The sequence below is a fragment of the Mangifera indica genome, unplaced genomic scaffold (genome assembly GCF_011075055.1).
Source record: "Mangifera indica cultivar Alphonso unplaced genomic scaffold, CATAS_Mindica_2.1 Un_0027, whole genome shotgun sequence".
In the NCBI taxonomy this organism is placed as follows: domain Eukaryota; kingdom Viridiplantae; phylum Streptophyta; class Magnoliopsida; order Sapindales; family Anacardiaceae; genus Mangifera; species Mangifera indica.
In genome coordinates, this window is record NW_025401119.1 from 301,134 (window position 1) to 321,575 (window position 20,442).

At 32.3% G+C, this 20,442-nt stretch overlaps 2 protein-coding genes across 2 annotated transcripts; one reads left to right on the forward strand and one right to left on the reverse strand.

Moving 5' to 3' along the window:
* Nucleotides 1-2,150: 2,150 nt before the first annotated feature.
* On the reverse strand, nt 2,151-4,155 carry LOC123206204 (1-aminocyclopropane-1-carboxylate synthase-like). Its single transcript, XM_044623349.1, has 4 exons — nt 3,785-4,155; nt 3,543-3,674; nt 3,307-3,467; nt 2,151-3,203 (listed from the first exon to the last, which is right to left on the reverse strand). The coding sequence occupies exons 1-4, from the start codon at nt 3,929-3,931 to the stop codon at nt 2,258-2,260; spliced, it is 1,386 nt and encodes a 461-aa protein (XP_044479284.1). The 5' UTR covers nt 3,932-4,155; the 3' UTR covers nt 2,151-2,257.
* A 12,382-nt stretch (nt 4,156-16,537) lies between these two features.
* Nucleotides 16,538-19,528, forward strand: LOC123206187 (pentatricopeptide repeat-containing protein At3g49710-like). Its single transcript, XM_044623322.1, has one exon. It carries the CDS (start codon nt 16,636-16,638, stop codon nt 18,796-18,798), a length of 2,163 nt encoding a protein of 720 aa, XP_044479257.1. The 5' UTR covers nt 16,538-16,635; the 3' UTR covers nt 18,799-19,528.
* The last annotated feature ends 914 nt before the right edge of the window (nt 19,529-20,442 follow it).

Here is a 20,442-nt window from a genome sequence, read left to right on the forward strand (position 1 = left end):
TGCTTTACAAATATAGAAAGAAACCTATTCCTTTCTTGATGTATTAACTTTCTGTCTTAACAGTTCAAATGATTTTTCTTTTTTGTTAAATATATCTTAACATGTTGCATTGAGATCCCCATCTTGGATCATACCTAAATCAGCAATGAAACTAACCAAATTAATTTTCGTATATAATATAATCTAAAAATTTAGTCCGTTGTATCCACCATATTTTTAATATCTTTTTATATATATAATATTTCTATTTTTTTTTTTAAGTTTAAAAACTATTAATCTCCCTCAAAGTTTGAAAAGTTACCATAAGACCCTAAGGTTTTTACTTTTCTTCAATCATCTTCTTCATTCCAGCTAAGTGTCAGCACTTCCCACCCATCTTCCCATTCCAGTCACTCTAGAGACATCATTAAATGCCAAGTGTCGTTGAAGATACAAAACCCGTCGTTTTCGTCAACTTCTCCAAATTTATTGTCCATTGAATTGGCTCTAGATAAAGCTTCTATAACACGATTCGTCTTCTTCTAAAACCAAATTGACAGAAAAAAAAAGTTTGATTCTTGTTATCCATAGCTATTCTACGAAAACAAATATCCTCATCTTCAATTTGTCGCCTTCATTCTTTGTCATCACTGATCGGTCCTCGACCTTAAATAATATTCAGTACTCAATAGCATATATGAAGTAATTAAATCCCCTCTACTATAATGGAACCACATGCGTATATTATTTGGTTGGTAAAATAATGATATGATTATGGTAATGATCCCAGTAAAAAAGAGATTAATAGTCAATTCATATACTTAATTAACTAAATAAAATATCATATTCAATTAGTACCAAAAGATCTTGAGAATAGAATCGTAGTTCTATTATTTTTCCCTATAACAGAACACATGCTATCTCTTTTTTTTTTTTTAATTTCGTTAATTATATAAAATTCAAGGAAGCACTTGACAGGAAAAGCACTTTCTAAATAATTTAACACTATTAATGACTTTGTTTTGTCACCCTTTAACTCATATATGCATAGCAGTTTTTGAAAATAAATAATGTGTTATTATGTGATTAAGTAATTTTGAATTAATAATAAAATAATATCAAATCATATAACAACTTATTATATTTATATTTATTTATATATTCTAAAGTATGTATGCATAATATTATTCTTTTCGCAAAAACCGTATGAAACACTACAAGAAAAAACACTTTTTAAGCCCCTTAATTAATAATCCTATCAAGTTCACAAAGCATTAATCTTTAAAATTTCTTATTTATCACTCTTCCAAATCCTCTCTGATCGTTTGGTAGGCGACGAATAATTTGACGAGAGACATAGAAGTGTCCAAGTGTTAAAGTCTTTATCATATATTCATTCCTGGCTTTGTTTCAAACCCTAAAAGGGAAGGTGCATCTATAACAATTAAACCCTAACAAGAATATGAATGTTCTTTTACTCTATTGTTTATATATATATATATATATATATATATATATATATATATATATATATATATATATCAAGAGTTTCCTTCTCACACGTCTTCAATTAATAGAGGACCGGCCGATGCCGACAGCCTAAGTCACCGCCTACATCTGTTTATCTCGCTGGCAACATTACAAGTCGTACGTCCCCAAATACTACTGCAAGAAATTTTAATAATAATGTTCATACACTTAAATTAAGAAAATAAAGGAAGAAGTTAATTAATTTTTATTATGATAATTTATAGACTAATCACGGATAGTTACATTATATTGTCATTTGAGCTTTTGAAGAAGATTTCATGCAAGGTAAGAGCTTCAGATTTAGAATTACAAAATGGGACTAAATTAATTAAACCACTTCTAATCCACATTGACTTGTGGACAGAGTTCACCTGTCTAATGTTTTTGAGTAATATATGAAAAAGACCCAACAAAAAATATTTGGAAAAGTTGCCACCAAGCTAGGGCTGGATTTGAGCCAAGCCAGCTCGAGCTTGGCTCGGTCGAGCCCGAAACGGGTCGGCCATAGCTGAGCTCGAGCTCAAACTACTCGTCAGATTTTCTAATTAAAATTTTTGATACAAAACGACGTCATTTTGACCAATATATATTAAAAACGATGTCGTTTTGATAACGAAAAATGAGTTGAACCGAATCAAGCCGAATTCAAACCCGAAATGAGCCGGCCTTAGCCGAGCTCGGTTGAGCTCGAGCCAACTATATAAACGAGCTCAAGCTCGGCTAGGCTCGAATCCAGCCCTACACCAGACTATCGTTCACCGTTAACGATTTCACAGTCGTGGAAGGATAGCCAGAAAACCCACTTGGTGAGGGACTTTCTTCTTGAATGGTTCGTTTTAGTGGTTGAGTCCACAAAAACCTTCAAACGTTGCATGGAGAGCTTTAGAGTTTCTTCTGACATGTTAGCGAAGCAAACTCTGAACCATCCAGGCTCGGTGCAACGGCATGAAGACCCAGGAGAGATGTTTAACTTGACATCATAAATGACCTTTTTCCATAGTTCCATCTCTGCTTCAAATGTGTTAGAGCTCAAAAGATGCCTCATGTCAACCCAACAAAATAAACCGGCATTGCTCTTAAGGCAGCTGATGCCAGCTTTTTCAAGCCCTGAGACGAGCCTCTTTTGCCTTTGTTTAAGCCTCTTCTGGTTTTCAGAAATGTAGTTCTTTGTAAACTTCTTGTCAGAAAGCATGGCTGAGAGGAGATATTGAGTTTGGGAAGAAACCAGGCCGAAGCTGGACATTTTTGTGGCTGCAGCCACAACCATGTCATCGTTGGAGTAAATTGCGCCAACTCGAAAGCCAGGGAGGCCCAAATCCTTTGAGAGACTATACACAATATGTACTCTCCTCCAAACTTCAGTATCGTCAAGCTTCCTTTCTTTTAAAATTTCCATTATGCTAATGAAGCCTGGTGAACTAAACACTGTTCCGGAATAAATTTCATCGCTAATTAAATGAATATTTTTGGAAGAAATGAAGTTGACAAGAAGGTTCAACTCATTGAGGCTCATTGTTGTGCCCAGTGGATTGGAGGGGTTGGTGACAAGGACTCCTTTAACTTTTAGGTTGCGTTTTTGTGCTAGCTGATAAGCTTCTTCAAGAGCTTTTTCAGTAATTTGGAAGCCATTTGAGCTTGTGCACTGTATTGGTACGATTTGAACCCCAGTTCGCCACTTAAGATCTCTATCAAATCTGCAAGGAATTAAAAAATATATATCAGTAACGTACATTTTATGCATAAAGTATATTTACTTGCCATTTTAGAAATAGGAAGAGTACTTACAAAGATACTTACCCAGGGTAATATGGAGTGGGAAGAAGAAAGGCCTCGCCTGGCTCAGCAAGACAAAACACGAGGCTCTCATTTGCAGAAGTTGCCCCGGCTGTGAGCACAATATTGCTTGGATCAAAAGTTACTTTGTTTCCTCTAATTTCTGACATGAAGTCTACCAATGCCTGCATAATTGTATTCAAAGAAGAGTTAGATATACAAATTATAGAGATGACCAAAAAAGTAGGATTTTCTCTTACCTTTTTGAATGCTGGGAGTCCATGATAATCTTGAAAGAGAGCAAGCTCCCTGAAAATGGATTGTCCATCTCTCTTGAAACCAGCTGCATCTGGGTTTTTAGCGAGCCATGACTCAAGAAGATCAAAGGAGAGCTGCAAATAAGAATAAATAAATAAAAGTTAACTCACCAGTTTTTGGATTATACTATGTTCAATAAACTTTCAAGATACAGTTAAGTACTGTATTTAGTAATTTCAGTTACCTGATTCTCTGCAAGACCCATCTGAATAATTCCTTTAGGGTTCTTAACCTCATCATATGGGTTCTTCTCATATTCCTGCCACCCGAGGAAATATGAAGAATCTTGCCCATGGGAATTGCACATAGCCTTTCTCGACAACAGCTTCATTTTCAGTTTTGTTAAGAAAACAATTAGGAGTATCGAAGAGAAAGAACAAATCTCAGAGAGAAAAGAAATGTTGATTTGGAGTTTGAAGATGGTTCAGTGGAGAACTCTAATCCACAGGTTGAATATATATATAATTGTTGTAGCAAGGAAAGAGTGACCGAAGACAGATTTAGACCATACAGACATAGATTTCTTTATTTTTAATATGAGAAATAAAATGTTTCTGGTCCATCGCCGGACAGAACTGTACATTGAATACTCCAAATTCTTGTAACTCGCGTGGTGTAATAAGAGTATAGTTTATAAATATTTGATAAAATTATGCAAATAATTTTATTCATAAATAATAATATATGATTATATAATTAAATATTAATTTATTTTTAATTATTTAATTATATAATATTATATTATTATTTATATATAAAATTATATATAAAACTTGATCATACAACATTTTATATATATAACACTACTCATAAATATTTTATACTAAACAAAGAAACAAAAAACTGAGACCCAGAGGAAAATATCGTGTTAGTGTTTAGTGAACAAAACCGAGACAAATCTAATTAAAAATGGCTAGACTGACCCACAGAGTTTATGCTAACTTGGACCCTCAACTGTGCACCCTGGTCCATATGCTTCCGGTCTCTCTTTAGTCGTTTACTCTCTCCCAAAAGCCTATGTTCCATTTCCTAATTTTTGTTCACGATTCATTTGAAAAATATTTCTAGGTCAAACATTTCAGTATATCTCCACGTAGGAAGAAAATGCTTTTTAATATAACCTCATTATAATAAAATGACTCCCCAAATGGATGATTGAATGTAAAGATGGGGTGTGAGAGTAGATTCAAAATTTATTGATGATATATTAAGATCTAATTTTTTACTTATTTAATATAATAAAAATAATATTGGTTATTAGATCATAGAGTTAACAAAATTAATAAAATATGAGAATTTTCAAAAAAAAAAATCTAAAACTCTGATTTATTAAGTGTATTAATTATGAGTACAATATGTGGTTGAAATTGTATCATGTGTATGGATTTGTCTATCTGGTTACAGATTACCATGAACCAAATCAACTTCTGATTCCGCCTTTTGTTTTTGCTCCCAGATTTCACTGTGACCCATTCTAAACATTCTTAATAACATGAAGAAGAGAAGTCATGAAAACCATACTCTTCGCAGTGGCAGTGCTGACTATACTAAAAAGACAAAAATGTTATTAAAAGGGACTGGTCGTGTTTACATCATCAGTGTGTTTCCTTAACAAAGAAGCAAAGGTTAGGTTAGGGTGGCCTGAGTCCGCTCCCAGATTTGAAGGACTTTTTCTTCACATTGTACCATAATTTTAATCTAATTTATCGCATTCGAATCAATGAAAAAGCAGAGACAGCTAAGGATGATTTAACTTTCTTGATCCGTTTAGGATATTGAATTTCAAGTGGGTCACTAATTGCATTACATTACTCACCACCTGGCCTCTCTCCCTCTTTTGGCATGTACAAGTTCATGGACATCAGTGTTAATAAGCAGACAAACATCCAAGCCACATCTTAGAAATAGAAGCTAGAAATTAATTACCCACAAAAATCAACTTCAGGGCAGCCCAATTACGGTACTTCTTTTCCAATGGAGTCTACACTCATAAATTAACTGTTATATGGGGTTTGTTATTTTTAATTAATCAGACTTAAGGATGTTATCCGAAATCTAAACTTGGGAATTTCGTGTTGAAAGCAAGTTTACCGTTTGTATCAAGGTGTTTAGTTTAGATAAGACTTAATGAAGAGCGCGCATTATTGGCGAGGATTAAATCATTGATAATAGAGGAGATTAATTACAAAAAAGCAAGTCCACATTCATAATTTTTTGTTAATTTATGGTAAGATAAATAGATTGAAAGCTGAGTTTCGAAGTCCCTAAATAATTGGGACTTTACTGTAGAGCATTATCTTCTTGGGATTTATACTGAAAACCAAATTAGTATTGGATATTGTTAAATTGGATGGAGAATTTTTTACATATAAACTAGCTAGTTTATCAGTTAAGTACCTTAAGAAATGGATTGTCAAATTAGAAAGAGACTATTATAGCAAAATTCCATCTAAAAATTTGATTAGGGCAAAACGTCTTCCTAATTTGGGTGTGAATAAAAAACCCTAATATATAAACTTACACAAACAATAACTAATAATCCAAACAATAACACTATAGGTATCTTGATTGATGATTTTGAATTAAGAATAAAGTAATATCTAATCACATTGTGACACATATAAAATATATATCCATTTATATACTCAAAATTATTACAGATAGCATTGTTTATTTTGTAATCTATGGACAGGTCGTGTAATAGGGTCCCTTAATACTTCTTACCAAGCAACAAATGGGTCCTCCCCTAGGGCTGCTGATCTAATTGAAATAATTTGTGAGCATAACTATGGGATGACAAGTGAAAACATGATGAGAAATCTCTATTTTATCATATATTAGATTATCATAAATTTGTTTTTAATGGCAAGAGAATTATTGGTTTGTCCATAACATATATATATATAAAATATCAAACTATTGTCCTCTACACTCAGCACCCTATGACATTTGATAAGTAAAATTAGAATTTGGGAATCATGTTAGCCCTAAAATGGGGCGTTTAGATGATATGAAGGGAAATATCTTTTGAATAATTGAGGGGGGCACGTGGTTTGTAGTAGAATAAGGTTTATTAGGGCACGTGAAACCCTCGTTTACTTGCCCCCACCACAGCCAGTTAAACACATGAATGTAGAATAAATGTAGCCTCAGCGTCAGGGACCATATTCACGCGTTGGTGACAAATAACAGGAAGCTCACGTTAGTCCATTCCTCACAATCTTCCTAGGAGACACGGCCATGGCTCATTTGCTTCCTTTTTCAACAACGTAGGCCCCTCTCACTCTCATCTATATCTCTCCATGAATCTATCTCTTTGTCTTTCTCATTGAAATTGATGCTTCTATATCTATTTTAACATATGTAAGTCAACCAACGATAACTATGCATACCAACCTTATTTACTAAATTTGTGGAGTCAGAACACGTATAATTCCAATAAGCTAGATAGGCTTGAGTAAAACCTGAGTCTTCTCTTCACAAATCATATTGAGATTTAAGCTTCTTTCAACCGTTGATTGGATTGATCAAATTAAGTCATGAAATTACGTCAGTTACGTTCAAAATTATTCAATGTCGATGAGCTATTTGTAATCAATGCAACATCATTGAATTTTCTCCTTAACGATAGAATTGATAATTACATATTACTTAAGATGTGGAAAAACCAAAAGTCAAAAGTTTTATATATGTCTTTGTATGAAAATGAGAGGTTGCGAGAATAGATAAACCTAACTTCATTGTCTTCATATAAGATCAATTTAAATTAAATGGTTGATCAGTCCGTGTCCAAAATATTTTGTAACTGAACAAATTAATGTCAAATAATAAGGTTGATCTAATCGTACATGCGTTAAAATTAAGTTCTTTAAACTTGAATGACACATAGACAACAATTCACATTGATAGAAATATTTATAGAAGTCAATAAAAAGCCTTCACAAATGAAAATCACAAGACTGTTTGTTTTATTTTAGATTTTCAATGGTTTCATGTACGTGTGAGGAGTGAAATCCCAGGGCCTTTGCTTTGGTCTTTTTTGGATGCCTAGCAAACATTTTTTAAATTGTACGCAGGTGGGTCAACGTGCCAAATTATTCTTGTGAATTTCATAATACAGAAATCACACTAGAATTTGTAGACTGAGATGAGGACCCAGGCCGTACATAAGCAAGTTTAAATTTAGTGCTTGCATTCATTTTGTAATTGGTATAAGCAGGTGGGTCGTGAGGGACAATGATGAAGTATGGAGTTGCGTAAATGTGCACAACGAGGAACCTGGACTTTTCGAGGCTCTCTTGGAATAACTTGGTGTACAAATTCAAATCAAACAGCCCCAACCAAGCAATCAAGCTTGCCCTTATTGCGTTCCAGATTGCTACTCAGTCCAGCCTAGCTTGAGAGTGACTGCTCACTTCAATGCCTTCCCATTTTGGAGACTCCACCTGGTGCCAACTCCCCCTAATATTTGTATTGTGTATTATGTCGTTTAGTATAATGTATCTTTTAAAATAATAAAAAGTATAATTGATATATTATTATTTTAAAAAATATTATAAATATTTTTAAAATTTTAAAATTTTTTATATACACATCTATTATATTATTATTTTCTCTACAGAGATATATCGATCTGTATTAATAAAATATATTATATTATAAGATATATATATATATATATATATATATATATATATATATAGTATTAAATGATATATTAATTTAGAAAAAATGACTATTTCCCACTTAAATTTTATTCTAATCACAAAATTATATTCGCAATAGATGAAAACTCGAACACGTACCTATAGACTAACTACCGTCTACATTTATCATTATTTTACTCATAAACCCTAAAACTTTGAAATTTATAACATTTCCCCGTAAGTTTTAAAAAGTAATACTTCAACTCATTCTCAAAGTTTAAAAAGTTTAATTTCACCCCTTAGGGTTTGTTTCTTTCTCCAGCCACCATCATTTCGATCGACGGCCAACATTTTTCACTCATCTTTCAGATCCAACTACAAAGGACAACAAAAAACAGTCATCCAAACGCGACAACAAAAGACGACTCTTCATCGTCCTTCATCATGTCATCCACATGCGATGACGAAGGACGATGATGTGTCGTCCTTCGTCTCTTCTTTCCTATTTAGATGACCTTTTGTTATCCAGATCGTCCTTCGTCGAAGAAGATCTCCGTTTTTTCCCAATCACCGGCTAGTTTCCTAAGTCATCAGAGATAAATGTGAGTTTTCTAAATTAAGAGGAAAAAATTATATCAATTATTTATATTTTATGATTTATAGGTAAAATGACGATTTTATCTCTATCTCTAACTTAAAATTTGGATAGTAATTAGTTTATGGGTAAGTATTTAAATTTTTTATCTATTGTAAATATGATTTTGAAATTAAACTAAAACTTGAATGAAAAATTATCTTTTTTCCATTAATTTAATATATCTTTAAATATATATTGTTTTCATTTGTATCATATTATATTACAATATACTTGTATATATATATATACACACACATACATACATATATATATATATATATATATATATATATATATATATATATATAGTAAAATAATTATAATGAGAGCAATTGTGACAGTAGGCTGCTTGTATCATCCCCCTTGGTGGGTCCTTAATTACTTCTAGGGTTTGACTCCACTACGTGATCCGAGACATCCTAGGTATGTCTATGTGATTTTACAAGTACCATTCCTAAATTCTATTTTCACTAGGTTACTGAGATATTTATAAACTTTTAAATTTTATTAAAATAATAATAGTAATGTTTAAGTAGGCCAATTTATGCTAAATCTACATTTCTCCTTAACACTTTCAACGAATCTTCTCTCATCACAGTTTAATATGAAACAAAATAAACGGAACTTTAAAAAAAAAAAATAAGTGACGAAATATTAATAGAAACTAATTGGTATTGTAAAGTAATATTAGATTTAAGAAACATTTTATTATTAAAATTAAAATATTATCTTAAAGATAAATTATTTAAAAAATTATTGTGTACGAATTATGATTGTAATTAATAAAATTTAATAAATATAAATAATAATGTTATATTTTTAGTTATTTAAGTGTTTTAAAAAATTGATAAATTAAATATTTGTAGATATTTTACATGTTAATTTATTTGTATGCAAAATATTTAAAAATATATATATAGTGACAACACTTGAAACGGGTTAAATGGGACCTAATTACGCAAAAGTACGACTTTATTCGGCATGGGCCTACCCCTATCAAATGTTTTAAATTGACCATTCAGTCCAGCAATATTGTGTTTAAGCTTGTACCATCATTAAAAACTTAGGGGCGTTTGGTTTAAGTAATGTTTGATTACTAAAATAGAAAGATTACCTTGAAGATAGATTACTTAGAAGATTACTGGGTATAAATGATTACTATATTTGATAAAATTTGATAGGTATAAATAATTATTGTGTTTGGTTAAAGGTAATAAAATATTACTAATAAATTATTTTACTTAAATGTCCTTAAATATAATTATTTTTAAATATTTTTTATATTATTTGTCATATTAATTAAAAATAAATTTATTTTGATCTCAAAAAATTAATACATAATAATTTTTCTATAATAAACTCAAGATTACCCCAGTAATCTTTAAATACCTAAGGTGAAGGTGGTAATCAGATTACCACCTATATTATCTGCCACTTCAGCATTGGTAATTAAAGATTACTGTAATCTTTTATTACTGACAAACCAAACAAGGGAATAAAAGATAGATTATCAATGTAATTTTAAAAATCATCAACCAAACGCACCCTTAAAGTTATTTGAATAGCGTTATACCCAAATCAAGGCAACCTACTTAACATAGTTATTTGAATTTATATATTTAGAAAAAAAAACTTTTGGACATTATATTAATTAAAATTAATAGACCTGCAAATGATAATTAGGTTCATATTTTAAAGACCAAAGGACTTATTCCCACCCAAAATATGCTACTTTACAAGATTCCCGCTCTTTAATTTTAACAAATATATTAACCTATCTATAAATAATTATATCTGTTAGTTTTAAGGGTAAAATCATCATTTTACTTACAATATTAAAATAAACTAAAATTTTATCTCATTTCTCTTATAAAATCTGAAACCTAAAAATTTTCCCTTTAGGTCAAACTTAAAAATAAAAAAAAAACAATATTTTATCTCCTAAGATTTAATTTTCAATTTGTAGCGACATCTCTAGTGCTATTGCTAGTAGTCTGTCTCTCCCGATGTTTTCCCTTTCTCCGATGGTGTTTTTCAAACGAAACTCTTCGTCTTCTTGTTTGAGTAGCCTGTTGAAGGAGAGAGAGATGTCAAGATAGATACTGATAGAAGAAGAGGAAGAGGAAGTATTAAGAGGGAGAGACTGTCAACAATGACATTAAAGATGTCTAAGAAATTGAAAATAAAACCCTAAGAGGGATAATGTTGTTTTTTAAAATTTGGTTTATGAGGAAAATTATTAGTTCTTATGATTTATGAGAGAAAATGAGATAAAATTTTAAGGGATTAAAGTTTTATTAACTTTAATGGTCTATAAGTGGATAAATGAGTTTTTCGAAATTAAATAGTGTGAATTTAGAAAAATAGTATACTCATTTGGCCTATTTTAAAACAAAAAAAGGATTGATATGATTTGGGCTGAAAGCGAAAGGCGATACAAAACAAAAAATCTGACGAAAATGGACAAAAGTTAGAAAGAAGGGCCATCAATCGTATCGTAGTTAGTAATTATGAAATCGAAAAGATATGTTTGAGAGTTACATCAGTATAATACGACAAAAAATAAAAAATATATTTAAAAAAATCATAAAATTTAGATACAAAAAATATATAAAATATATATATATAGGTTTAATAAGACACATCATTAATATTATGATTTTAAAAATATGATAATTTTAATCATAATTTTTATATTTTTCATATATCTTTTAATTAAAATCAATGCAATAATTCAAATATAAAGTATCTAATTGGATATTAAACTTATATAACATAATATATTTATCAAATCATCACCAAAATATTATGATTTGTTGATGTTTGAGCTAAGAAAATTAAACGTGTATGAGAGATCTATGAAATACCCTCATAGACATTGAAAATGTAAAATGCACATTAGAAATTTGGATGACAAAAAATTGAGTTTTTAGTTTTATATAATTATAACATTATAGTAATTAATTGAAAATATAAGAGATATTTTGTATTTTAAAAATTCATAAAAAGGTAAAAAAGAGCAAAAAATATATTTAATATAAAAAATATATAAAATATATGTTTAATATATTTTGAATTTAAAAATTCAGAACGATATATTTAAAATATAAATTAAATATAAATATAAATAATTTACGCCATTGCTTACTAGTTAAAGGTATGATATAAACCCAAGGTCTCATCCTACCAGCTATTTCAGTCCATTGACGAGTTCGAGAAGGTACGATTAAATTGATAGGCCATTCATCCTTAGTTATGGACCCAAATCCAATTAAATGGGTAATGGATTATAAATCCCAAGAGAAAGCCCTGTAACCTAATCTCTGTTGCTGCCTTAAGTGCCCTTATGGTTGAAGAGAAGTTCCTCGCAACAAAATCTTCTATAATCTGATGCAAAATTTCCCTCTCAGTAAATCTACTTTAAGTCCAAACCTCAAACTTTCCATTTTTTTTTTTATAATTAATTAGAGGATTTCATACGTATGATATAGAAACTCGAATTTAAGATTTCTCCCTAAAATTTCTAACGCTCCAAACCTCAATCTTTACTTTTTATTATTTGTTCATAACAAAATAGAAAGGCTTATAGCTCAAGTTGCGAAATTAAACTTTTCTTTAGTAAAATCACCAGAGTTCTATTGAAGAGGTGTATTGTCATTAATTAACAATTAGACATATTATCTATACTTGAGATAACTTTCACTGTGGGTAAAAAATTTTATATTGAAAAACTATAAGAAGAATCAATTTTAGTTGTTCCATGATTTAATCGGTCACATTTCATCTTTATTTTGTATCGTTATGGGATAAAAATTATTTCATATTATTATAAAATAGCATAATTTTCTCTGATTTCTACGGTATAATGTGATCACAACTTAGACATCTAAATTCAATGTTTTCGGATTTAGAATATTTACTTTCAACTATGTAATTACCCAAATATCATTTCCACTTATCATATAAATACAATATTGTGCAAAGATAAAAAGATGACAATTTTTTTAACTCATACCATTACTATGCTAAAATGTCTCCATAAAACTCAATAGCATAAAAAATAAACATAAGTCTTCTGAACAACAAGTCAAACCACTTTAAAATCTTATATTCATCAATATTTTTTTATTAAAATTTTAATTCTAATTATATATGTTTATCACTGGTGGAATTTTTACAATGAAAAATTTTGTGCTAAGAAAAGGCTTCTAAAAAGCTCTTATCTTTTTTAGTAAAAACTTTCCAAGTCTATGTTAAGACTCTTTTTCCATGGCACCCCATAGGAAAAACATCAAATCATGTCTTAAGCGTCCAGACTATCAAAGTGAGAGTGTTACTATCTTAAAACAATTCGAACACATTATTGAAGCCCAACTTGTTCTTGGTAAGGATTATTTATGGATCTTATCTGTCCAAAATCTAGTGGATTATACGGCTAAGATAAACATAGGATATATGACTGAACATCATCATGAATGGCCATGCAAGGTCTCTATATAAAGAAACACGATTTCATAATTTCATAGCTTCTTGCCCTATACACATAATACGCACACTTGTGCACCCTGAACACCTACTTGTTCATAGATATCCTAGTAGACTTCATGAATCTGTTTGAGCCTCTGATCGTTTGTGTTTCATGTGAATATTAAGATGCAGTCTTATATTTAGTTTGAGAGCGTTGTTTGGTATACCCAGTGACTGAAAAAACGGAGGAGTTGCCTACATAGTAATGACTTCTTGATACGCCTGATGGTTGTGTATAAATACATGTTTGTAATACGATTTCATTAACAGATCTGATCAAGATTATAGTCGGTACGTAGAACTTTTTGCAACAGAAAATGCAAGCAATGTACAATCACAATCCACTAGATCAAGTTTAGTATTAAACTTTATTTTTGTTGAAACAGTTATTTTTTTACATATTATTTTTGTAGGAAAAGCATCTGGCTCTCCAATTGTTAACATGAAATCTTTTTAGGTTGGCAAAGATTAAGATAACACACTAAGAAAGTTGAAGTTAAACCCACTATGAAATCTGAGATCGATGCTTACCTTGAAGAATCGTGTATATACACTGATGAGGGGAATGAAGCATCAGATTTTAAAGCCTTTCAGTGGTGCACGGCAAATCAATTGAAGTAAGTGCTTAGTCAAATGGGTGCTAAAAATATAACAATTTGAATAACATCAGTAGCTTTAGAGTAAACGTTTAGTGCTGCTTCGAGAGTAATTGATCCTTACAGAGCATCTCAATCTCCAAATACTGTCCAATGCTTCTTAGTGGGGGTGACTGGATCAAAGCAATGCAAAGAGTGCAAAAAATCCAATTTGGTACTTGTTTACTTACTTTCATATGCTATTCAATTTTCCTTGAGGTTTTCTTTTTTTTTTTTTTCTTTAATGATATAAGTTTAACTTCCTTTCATTTATGTTCATGTAGGTAAAATTTGTAACTGAAATTGAGATTCCATTACCATTACACTGAGGAAGCAAGTTCCATCAATATATAAAATCCAAAACAATTTATCATGTGTGCTTAAAATTTTTATATTTTAGTACAAAACATGTTTCTGTCATATGTTCTCTTCTCCTGATATTATCCCCAAAGGTGTTGATAATGTTATGGATGTGATTTCAAATACAAAGTTTGGATGCAGTTGATCAACCATTTTTATATGTTAAGAACTTACATGTTTTTTAGTATTGGTTTTGTACATACAATAATTTAGTTGTTCATGTTGTGTTACCAATTTAGTCATGTACTTTGGTTGGATTGTCTTAAACATAGTAGTAAGTCATGTTGTGCTAAGACATGCAATATAGTAAGGTTTGGGATACAATCCAAAGCTTCTGAGTTGTGCTTCTGTGGACCTTTAGTAGACTGACTCACGTGTTTTAACATATCAACCTGTCATATTATACATTTATAGATTTTTTAATTTTTAATTTTTTTTAAGCTTGTGTCAAGTCGGCTCATGGGTCAAACCCTAAAACCCTTAACACGGTTCACACAATTCGCAACCCTAACACAACTTATAAAATTGCAACTTATACCCTCTTAAGCCATGTTTTTTCAAGGGAGAATAGGGCATGCCACAGGTCGACTTGATACTTTAACTTGTCTAGATTGTCTACTCAATTGTTTATGTAGAGTTTAATTTGACTGACTGGTATTAGAATTTGGTTGGATCTATACATACGACAACTACTTGATTGCATCATGGATAATGGTTGGCTGGTATCATTCACATCATGGATTTGGTTTTTTGTTGTCTTCTTGGTGTGACATAATAATTGCATAGTAAGTTTGTGATTGGGTATAATGGAACACCAGTAATTTACAGCAAATGTGTTTTTGTTTTTCTTGTTTTTGTTGATTCAATAGTATCTTGTTTTGTTGATATTATGTAGTCATAATGGCATCTCTAACTTGAATGTTAAATCTTTTACATTGATAACGCATACTTTTTTGTTTGGTGTTGTCACCTACTTTGCTTGACATCTAATATTTTGGACATATTATTGAAGCTCTCACACTAGATCAAAGGGTTGTTGTAGTGTAAATCCAATTCAAAGTTCAAGGAACATTTCTCCAATTTGATGTCTTCTAACATAGTTGAGACTGTGGGAACCATGATTATACAATTGTGTTTCGATACTTGATGTTTTCTAGGATTTAAAAAAAAAAAAAACAATATACTTAGTCGAATGTTCAATGTAAATATGTGTAATTTCTAATTTTTACTGTTTGGATGTCAAATATTTTTATGGAATTCACAACCATAAACCTGTTGATGTATGAATGTCCATATTTACCTAACATATTAAATGGGTTAAATTTCAATCTAAGACAAATTAAATTTTAAGATACGTTTGACTCATGTACACAAACAAGTAAGATTATAATCAAACTCGAGCTATAAACTTGCATATTGAGCCGATCTTGAACTACAGAAACTGCTAACTTATCAAATTTGAACCAAGCTCAAGCTTAACTTTATTTGAGTTTAGACCAATTTGAATCAACCCTGTCCTTCAATGATGTTGAGTTTCAAAAGTTTTCAAAAAACATATTAATGGGCTCCAAATTTTTAGATTGGGTTTTAAGGCGACCAAATAATGGGCTTCAAGACTGCCAGAGATAGACTTGGGCTCCAATGCCTAGTCATAGTAGGCGTTAAAAATTTTAGAGTAGGCACTAAAAGTCGTACTAAGATAAACTTCCTTCCAGAGGGAAATGATTGTTAGGCTCCACATATATTCAGTTTAAGATTAATTCAAGATCGACAAGTTGAGACTCTAAGTCTATTTAAAAAAAATTAACTTTAGATGTGATCTAAGTGATGCATGAATCAGTTTAAACTTAAATATTCAAATTAGATCAAATTTGACTTATTTATAAAAACATGTTCAATTTTAAGCTCCGGCTTGATTCGTCAATCCCAGCTATGTTTCTAGCCTGAGCATCCTGCATATAATCTAACCCTAAATACAACGCTTGGGTTTTAAGGAGACATAGTAATGGGCTTCAGAGTTGTCAGAAAGGAATTGGGGTTTGAGCCCAAGTACTAACGGGTTTCAAGTCTTTCTAAAGATAGACTTGGGTCTTGCGGCCACTGATGGACTGCCTAGGTCCGGGCACTGATGGACTGAATACCGATAGCCGAAAGGCCAGCAAACGAAGAAAAGTATAAAAGCGTAGAAGAGATCGCTCAATGTCAATTCGTTCCAAGTTCTGCATACTTGATGAACCAAATCTCATGGACATTGACTCTCCAAACCTTCCGCCACCTTTTGAAAACATGCATAGCTCAAAGAGACATTTTAACAGGCAAAACCCTTCATGCACTCTACCTCAAAAGCCTCATACATCCCTCTACCTACTTTTCCAACCATTTCATCCTCCTCTACTCCAAATGCGGTTGCATTTCTTCTGCCCACCACTCTTTTAACCTAACCCAGAACCCCAATATTTTCTCCTTTAATGTTCTCATAGCCGGTTATGCGAAAGTTTCATGTTTGAACATTGCTCATCAACTGTTTGATCAAATTCCCCAGCCGGACTTGGTCTCGTATAACACGTTAATTTCGGCTTATGCGGATTGTGGAGAAACTGAACAAGCATTAAGCTTGTTTAAGGATATGAAAGACAGGGGTTTTGACATGGATGGCTTTACGTTATCTGGGGTGATTACTGCCTGTTGTAACGATGTTTTTCTAATGAAACAGTTGCACTGTTTTACTGTTTATGGTGGATTTGACAATTATACTTCCGTGAATAATTCGCTTCTTACTTATTATGGTAAAAAGGGGTTATTGGATGAGGCGAAAAGAGTGTTTCATGAGATGGATGAGATTAAAGATGAGGTTTCTTGGAACTCTATGATTGTTGCATATGGGCAGCATAGGAAGGGAGAGAAGGCGTTAGAACTGTTTCAAGAAATGGTTCGTATGGGAGTAGTTGTTGATATGTTTACTTTAGCCACAATTTTGACCGCGTTCACATGTGTGGAGGATTTGTTGGGTGGTCTTCAGTTTCATGCGAAATTGATTAAATGTGGGTTTCATCAGAATTCTCATGTAGGAAGTGGTTTGATTGATTTGTATGCAAAATGTAGTGGCGGAATGCAAGATTGTAGAAAGGTCTTTGAGGAAATTCGTAGTCCAGATCTGGTTCTTTGGAACACTATGATATCTGGGTATTCACAAAGTGAGGAGTTCAGCGAAGATGCTCTTGAGTGTTTTAGGAAGATGCAACAAGTTGGTTATTGCCCTGATGATTGTAGCTTTGTGTGTGTTATTAGTGCATGCTCCAGTTTGTCTCCGTCTGTAGGAAAACAGATTCATGCATTAACAATTAAATCTTTCATCCCTTCAAACCAGATCTCAGTAAATAATGCCCTTGTAGCTATGTATTCCAAATGCGGGAACCTTCAAGATGCAAGATGGTTATTTGATAGGATGCCAGAGTACAATACTGTCTCATTGAATTCAATGATTGCAGGTTATGCACAGCACGGGGTAGAAATGGAGTCATTATATCTCTTCGAATGGATGTTGCAGAAAAATATTCCCCCCACAAGTGTAACCTTCATCTCTGTCCTTTCTGCATGTGTGCACACTGGAAAAGTTCAGGAGGGTCAGAAATACTTTAGCATAATGACAGATCAATTTGGAATTGAACCAGAAGCTGAACATTATTCATGCATGATTGATCTTTTTGGCCGAGCAGGCAAACTGACTGAAGCTGAGAAGCTCATTGAGGCGATGCCTGTTAGCCCTGGCACATTTGGTTGGGCAGCACTACTCAGTGCCTGTAGAACACATGGAAACACGGAGCTAGCATTGAAAGCAGCTAATCAGTTACTTCAGCTGGAACCCTCAAATGCTGTTCCATATGTTATGCTTGCAAATATCTATTCAAGCGCTGGTAAATGGGAAGAGGTGGCTACAATTAGAAAGCTGATGCGTGATAGAGGTGTGAAGAAGAAACCTGGCTGTAGTTGGATTGAAGTGAACAAAAGGGTACATGTCTTTGTGGCTGGAGATAGTTCACACCCAATGATAAAGGAAATTCATGTGTACCTGGAGGAGATGTCAATGAAGATGAAACGAGCAGGCTATGTCCCAGATGTGAGATGGGCTTTGGTTAAGGATGATGAAATAGAGCATGGAGAGAAGGAGAAACTATTGGTGCATCACAGTGAGAAGCTAGCAGTTGCATTTGGGCTGCTCTCAAGTAAAGATGGGGAACCGATACTTGTAGTAAAGAATTTGAGAATATGTGGAGATTGCCACAATGCAATCAAATTTTTGTCCGCTATTTCTGGGAGGGAAATCACTGTCAGGGATACCCATAGATTCCACTGTTTCAAGGATGGACAGTGCTCTTGTGGTGATTATTGGTGACAATGGTTAGAATTTGAGCTTAAGGGTTTCACCATAGGAATCAGCGCAATGGGAGGGATTAATAATCATCACAAGTGTAGGTCCTTCCATGAATGAAATTTGGTATCATGCAGCATTATGCTAAACAAAGTCATTTACTGGGTGTAGCTATGGTTAAGCATTCAAGCTTTCAGTTTTTATCTCTGCCACCAACAACTCTGTGTCTCACAAAAGGTTTCGATCTAGTGTGAACAGAATTTGAAAGAGAGATGTGTTAAGCAGATTCAAGAAGGGGCTGGCCCTAAGTATCAGAAAAGTCATGATCATTCAATCGAAACACTCTGCTATCTTCCTCACAGATGAAGCAAGCCACCAGAATTGCATCAAAAGAATGTGAAATTGAAGATAAGGATGTTGTGCCTTATGGATTTGGCCCTGGGGAAGATACTTCCTTTTTCTATTGATTGCCCCCTGATCTAATTGGTTTGGGTAGCTTCTGCATCTTTTTCCCATTCGGATCTTTTCATGCTCATGTTTTGGGCATCTTTATAGATCTAAAAGATTCTACCAATTGGCCTAGATAGTAAATGGAAGTTTGGACTGGCTGGCTTGTTCATTTGCTGTGACCCCATTCAAACTTATGCAAATGCAGATATAAATGTACTCAGATTATACCATGACATTAGGAGAAATTATCTATATAATCCAGAAGAATATTCCACCAATGGTGAATAATATTAGTTTTTAAACATCTTCATTGCTTTACCAAGTTATCTGCATCTCTAGAATGGCACATGGTATATGACAATACTAGTAACCTAACATTAAGTGATGATATGCAATTGGAGCTAAAGTTGCAGACCAAATAACTGAATGCATGATCAGACTGAAAAAGAAATATATTCCTCGTCAATGAAATTAATCAACATTCTCTTCTACCAAATCAAATGACCCAACAGAGTTTTTGGACAGCTATATATAAATTCCCCTTTTTTTTTTTTTTAACTTTTTGGGTAGAAATATTGTGGGAGATCTTGTATGTGTTTTTCTTTTTATTTGCACCTCGTCCTACCATTTTCCTTCTAATCATGTTCGGGTTTAGTTTGGGTTCAGCTATAAAATGAAAAAGTTTATTTGCAATATCAATGAATGAAGAAGATTATTTGTAAAGTTTATTATTATGTTTAATAAAGTTAGAATGTATAAATCATTATTATGCTGACGATAATAAAAGAGTGTTAAGATATAATTTTACAAAAATATCTTTTATGTTAAATCAAAGCAAATGTGAAACTGTATGGGTCAAACTAAAAAAAATGTAGATGAGAGGGGGTTGAAAGAGATTATCGAGAAAAACCATAATAAATGAGAATGATAAGATTACATCAAAAGAATCCAATGACTGTGAAAAGGAAATTGTTGTCAGTCTGACTCTGTCAACTTTTATCTCCTCTTGGTCTCACTTCAACGATGATAGGAGAATTTCATGTAATATTAAATGGTGAAAGGTTGGTTGCTGTGTGGGCGTCGACAAATGGTGGTGGATGGTGGTCTGGGTGATAGGCTTGGGCGGCTGGTAATTTTAATTGAAAATATGGGTATTTTTATAAGTTAGTGTAAAATAACCTCAATAGGAGCTTAGGATTTATCATTATTTTATTATAA

Excerpts from the sequence above, each read along its gene's own strand:
- LOC123206204 (XM_044623349.1), bottom strand. The coding sequence starts at position 3,931 with ATGAAGCTGTTGTCGAGAAAGGCTATGTGCAATTCCCATGGGCAAGAT. Across the intron at positions 3,468-3,542 it reads GACTCCCAGCATTCAAAAAG|GCATTGGTAGACTTCATGTC; the intron begins GTAAGAGAAAAT and ends ACAATTATGCAG. Across the intron at positions 3,204-3,306 it reads CCCACTCCATATTACCCTGG|ATTTGATAGAGATCTTAAGT; the intron begins GTAAGTATCTTT and ends AATTCCTTGCAG.
- LOC123206187 (XM_044623322.1), top strand. The coding sequence starts at position 16,636 with ATGAACCAAATCTCATGGACATTGACTCTCCAAACCTTCCGCCACCTT.